We start from the raw sequence: 5,763 nt of genomic DNA on the forward strand, positions 1-5,763 counted from the left end.
TGATGATAAATAAGACGACGACGTCGACGACACTGCTGCTGCTGATGCTGCTGCTGCTGCTGATGATGATAATGATGATGATGAGGTGGAGGTTGATGACGATGACAACAATTATGAGGATGATAATGATGATTCTTACATGTGTTTCACACTTTCCATCATCAATCTTCGCCGTTCAAAATTTGCCTTTATAAAGTTCAATTTAAATTTCACACATTTTCAATCAGTTATTTATATTAAAAAGGTCATGCCCATTTAATTCTATATTAAAAGTCCTTTAATTTTTGGATGAAACTATAATAATCTCTTTTATAAAAATGAGTGGGCCAGTTAGAAACTGATTGAGTTAATCGTGCCCCAGCCACACGTTTTAAATAAAGTCACACGTAGACGTTTAACACAAAATCAACTTCGCATGGTCGTACGACTTACTATGTTGGGCTGAAAGTTACAAAATCGACGACAACAAGAGTTACATAAACACGCACCTAACTACAGAATATTTCCGTTGATTGCTCGCGTTGGTCGGATTGTGGAGTCGCGGCACACCCTAACTCCGTGGCTTTCTGCGGCCCAGTGGCCACTTACGAAGCGTCGCTACAGCGCACCAACTGCTTCGCTTTTTGGCGGAAGCTTTTGCTCAGTAGGGCATATATTATCGGATTCCAGACAACCACCGTCTTAGCGAACCATGCGGACGTGCGGGATATGATCGGATTAATGGTGTCCGGGTTTCCGAATACCGTGTAGAATGACACGATTCCGTAAGGCGTCCAAGACACAACGAATGCCACTGAAATATTGTATTGCAATTCATAAATTAGCCATGCGGCTACTGAAACCGTATTGATATAACTTGGAAATCGACTAGACGATGAACAGGGTAATAATTTCTAAATCGGCTGTTTGGTTCCCAGGGTACGACTAATGCCCCTGATGATTTTTTTTTCGAATAAGTTCTCCATTTGTTGATGTTAATTGACAAATAAACACCGATCTGTCGGTCTAATGCTAATGCATGAAATAAAGAATGATTTAACCATTCGATTAAATTTCCATTAAAGCATGATTGGCTAACTACGTGTGCTTTTGAAATGATAATATGGTCTTATAATTGAATTTTTTTTTGCCTTCACTAAAATAATTGAGTTTTCGGAGAAATGTATATTTCAGCGCATACCTTGTGTGGTTATAAGTCATTAAATAATTGCTAAATACCTGAAGTGAGCCGCGTCATGTGAAAATGGGTCCGGTCAGGGGTTACCCTTTCGGCTAAGAAGTCACGCAATGTTTTGTGGACCCATTTGCGGACAGGGTGGCTCCAGACCAGACTGCGCAAATATGGCTTTAGACCCATTATCTCATTACGCTGCTCAAGTGTGGTTGTCAGTCACTGACATTAGTCAGTAATAGCATGTGTGTCTAGCACTGGTTAGATCAGCAAAACGTGTTTAATGAGAAGTGTAAGTAGATTAAATCTAAATAAAGACACGGTGAAACATATTTTGAAAAATATCAAAACAATCGCAATGTCAAGCTGAGCAAGCGAAAAAGTTAACTAACCGACTAAGCCCAATGAAGTTATAACAAGATGCACCTCTTCTTGTTTTCTTTTCTTCGCCTGTTCACTCGAAGCGAGCATTACTCGAACTGTCGACTGCTGTACCTTGAATAGAATTGTCAAAGATTAAGTTTAAACGTATTACTTTAAGCCCGATTGCATAGACTAAAACCAGTACTTTGTGTCTATATGGGAAATCAAAAGAACGCTTTCAAAGTTTTTATACTGTTAAGTGTTTGAACAGCAAGACTCTAGGGCAAGGTTCAAACTGTGATGGATAAATGTCTAAGAGTTGTGTCACAAATGTGAACAACATTGCTGGAGTGTGTTCGTCACCCGCATAGCAGTTATTCATACTCACACATTAATCAGGCTTAAATGAAACGCTTGCGAGTGAAACGTGTTTGTGTGCTCATTTACACTTCTTGTCGATGGCATATTTTAAAGGGTGCTTTTCACAGATTTTGGAATGTATTGAAGTTTGTCATTAAATGCTTTATATTGATAAATGTAAACAGTGGATTAAAGATCCAGTTAAAAAAGAACAAGAATACGGTAAAATTAAATTTAAAAAGCAACCATCAATTGGGTTTCAACCACTGACGCCTGGAGTAAAAGTCCATCGCTTCGACCATTCGTGCTCATACAATAACTTATGTATTAAAGCAATCTTCGTAGAATCACAAAATATAACGACAACAAAAGAACTCTCCGAAAAATTCAATTTTTTCGCGTTATAACGCTTAAAAATGTTATGGTTTTTAAATCGTCAAAAGATGCATGTTATGGATATTTTATAGCCATAACAAATGTTCAGTATTACTGTTTCCTCATTGATATCATGACTACAACGATCATTTGTAATGTGAAACAATATTTTTTTTATTTTGTCAATTTAAAAAAATCGTTAAAAAGTAATATATCAATCGCTTTAGAAATTTTTGCTACCAACAGAAAAAGAGTGCTTTCGTTATAAGCACTCACAAACTTTGTGTACAGGGTATTTAATAATGCACAATCAAGTACCCTTATCGTTTTGATGATCAGCACGTAGACGATGCTTGTGATAGTCACAGGTAGGACGTAGCACACTGTTCCTATCCCGATCAGATAAGCCTTGCCAGTGCTGCTTCTGTCGTTCCAGGCGAGCCCGCAGCTTGTTCCGTGCGCCTCGAGCCCATAAGACCCGAATCCGAGCAGCGGCGATATTGCGAGAACCAGCGAGAGGAGTTGGCAGCCCGCAAAAGCTAGAGCGACGCGCCATTTCTCGATAGGGGCGTTATTGAGTGGCAAAGCCACTATACCCAGGTAACGTCTAAAGGTGATACATACGTGGTAGAACATGGACGATGTGCCGCAGTAATAGTTGACGAACGCTTCGTAGACGCAAGAGGCCTCTGACATGTGCACGAACCAGTGACCCGAAAACTCCGCGATAATCACGGGTACAAATGCAAAGCACGAATGGAAAAAACCGTATACGAAAATTGCTATGATGAAAATCATCTTCTCGTTTATCATTTTTCGATTTTTCAAGAAAACACCGATGGTAAGTCCATTCAGAGCGATTCCGAGGATAAAAAGTAACATAATCCATAGTGCGGAAAATATTTCAACCCACCGTGGGGTTTCAAAAGCGATTGTTAGATTGAACATGATACCAAGTTTTGTAACAAAGAATTGCAAAAAACGTTAGCCATGATTTTGCCTTCTGCAAAACGTTGAAACAATAGCCTTTATGTACACGGCTGAAACTATCGATGCCTTTATGACAGCAACAGCTCGTGATTTTCTTATAAACATGTTCAATCCTTGTCTGGCAGGTAGAAGAAACTTTGCAAAAGGAGGGCTTGAACGGGAGAAATCGTGTATTAACAATGCCGTTCAAGCCCTGTTATGTGTTTTTCATATCCATAATCTGGTCCACGCGAAGTTACTTCCCTTTTTCAGCCTTTGACGATTTTCCAAGCATAAATGGAGAACTGAATAAGCATCAGTTTCCTCATGAATGCAGGGATAATATCTATTTTGATCCACTTTTCAATTTATACCATCTGCACTCTTTAACAGCAGCTTTATTTTATTGGCAACGTCACTGAAGATTAGGTTATTTACTCAACACTTTCAAAAGACTATGTTGCAAATGTAAGGTAAGTGTTTATGTACCTTTAACTTTCCTACTACAAAATCCAAAATAAATTCCTTATTTCTTACTTTGCGCGACGGCCTTTGAACTTTGCATTAATCCACTGTTTAAACACATTTTAAATCGTTAACTGCCTATCCGAAGGTAAAGCCTCGTCATTTCGGATGATGACCGAGTGAGGCATATGTAAAACACAACCTTGAACTGTATTGAAATAATTGAATTATTTTGTCGATGTCGAATGAACAAAACATTGTTTTCAATGTTATTTTAATTTATTTGGTATGTGTGAATTGTTTATACAATAATAGTTAAAATACACGTTTTCCCGGACATGATCATCTGCGGGCGCTCTCAAAATCCGTTCCTGGCCTCGTGCTGCGCACTCGAGCAGGAACGGATTTTTCGAGCGCCCGCAGATGATCTTGCCCTCAAAAACGTGTATTATCCCTATAAGGCTAGACATAGTGTTCTCATGCCAGCGTTTTCACCAGTACATATGTGGAGGACATGTAATTGTTCATTTTGACCATAGACTCTTATCTGCAATCACGAAGAAGCCATAACATGCAGCACCACCTCTTTTGCAAAGGATGATGCTTAGTTTGCAAAAAATATGACCTTGATGTATACATGTGAGCGGGTTTTTGGTCAGATTGCCGTGAAATGGTACCTGAGTACTTCAATCACAGGGACGAATTTATAGAGGACAGAGACTGGTCATTCCCAAGCAACTCCGACCACACATGTTAAAACAAGTCCATGTAGGCCACATGGTGATTGAAAAAAGAACACACAACTCCAAAAAATGTTATGTTCTGGCAAGGAATGTGCAAGAAAATTAATGAGTATACAATGAGCTGTACAATTTGCTTATCGCACAGGAACTCAAACAAAACAGAACCATTAACAACCCATGAAATTCCACAGGGTTCAAGGCAGGAAGTTGCAACAGACATATTCCATTTTGATGGAAATGACTATTTGCTAGGAGTTGACTACTACAGCAGATACTTTGAAAAAGACAAACTTTCGGACATGTTGTCCACAACAGTTGTCAGAGAACTGAAGTCACGATCAGGTAGAATAGTGCACCCGAGTCAGCGATACACAGCAAATGGATGGACTAAATAAATTTTGCATAGTGTTACTAGATACAGACTATAGATAGCTACATGCTTGAATAACCTGACTATTATATTGTACATTGAGCTGATAAGCCAGTCTCACATTGGGCCACCAACGTAGTAACATCATTAAATAGGAAAGCGCTCATTAGTGTTTGTTATTACTTTGATTATTCACATGAGTGAAAATAAAATATATTGAACACGAGTTCAATAACTACTGCACACAGCATCAACAAATGAAATAATGTTTACTTGGAAGAGGAGAAAGATGCCTATTGATATTGAGGTAAAAGGTAAACGTTACAGGGTCTTGTAAAAAGGGGGTTTTAACATTAAACTAAGTTTTTGTCTCTTCCCAGTTAGTGTTATATAAATCCCAAAGCACGTAACTATAATAAAATATGTCAAAAGAAAAGTTTATTAGAGCCCCCCCCCCATGCAGATGAAGAATTAAGATTCATATATTCAAATGCCCTCACTGTTAAACCCGTAACAGCGGAACAATTAAATATTCAACATCACTTAAGTGAGCTCTTTGCAAAACCTTGCACTGTTAATGCTTCAAACAAATTTCACTCCAATCCGTTTCAATTCTTCAATAAACTGATGGTTTATAAACTGACAATGTATCCATACATTCCATCGTCATTCTGCCTAGGTGAGCCAAATGTTTCAATGTTTCACAAGAGAAATAAAAACTTAAATTTGTTAGTCTGCGATTGCTTCCGATGATTGCTGGTTAGAAGCCAAATAAACACGATAAGTTTTTTTATGGAAAAAACACATAATTATAATTTTTGCCTCAAAGTAAAATAAAAGAAACAGTTGCAATTTTTATTTTAAGGTTACATTCCATCGTCATTCTGCCTAGGTGAGCCAAATGTTTCAATGTTTCACAAGAGAAACAAAAACTTAAATTTGTTAGT

General features: G+C 38.1%; 1 protein-coding gene across 1 annotated transcript; it reads right to left on the reverse strand.

The window, feature by feature from the left end:
• Window positions 1-584: 584 nt before the first annotated feature.
• LOC127852732 (opsin-VA-like) lies at window positions 585-2,965 on the reverse strand. The gene is made up of 3 exons (XM_052386684.1): window positions 2,588-2,965; window positions 1,564-1,666; window positions 585-793 (listed from the first exon to the last, which is right to left on the reverse strand). The coding sequence occupies exons 1-3, from the start codon at window positions 2,963-2,965 to the stop codon at window positions 585-587; spliced, it is 690 nt and encodes a 229-aa protein (XP_052242644.1).
• Between the last annotated feature and the right edge of the window lie 2,798 nt (window positions 2,966-5,763).

This window comes from Dreissena polymorpha, chromosome 12 (genome assembly GCF_020536995.1).
Source record: "Dreissena polymorpha isolate Duluth1 chromosome 12, UMN_Dpol_1.0, whole genome shotgun sequence".
Classification (NCBI taxonomy): Eukaryota; Metazoa; Mollusca; class Bivalvia; order Myida; family Dreissenidae; genus Dreissena; species Dreissena polymorpha.

What these genes read in the sequence shown, in the direction of transcription:
- LOC127852732 (XM_052386684.1), bottom strand. Translation starts at nt 2,965, where the DNA reads ATGTCAGAGGCCTCTTGCGTCTACGAAGCGTTCGTCAACTATTACTGC. An exon ending in TGATCATCAAAACGATAAGG is followed by an intron (nt 1,667 to 2,587) that starts GTACTTGATTGT and finishes ATTCTATTCAAG; the next exon opens with GTACAGCAGTCGACAGTTCG. An exon ending in AACTTCATTGGGCTTAGTCG is followed by an intron (nt 794 to 1,563) that starts GTTAGTTAACTT and finishes ACAATATTTCAG; the next exon opens with TGGCATTCGTTGTGTCTTGG.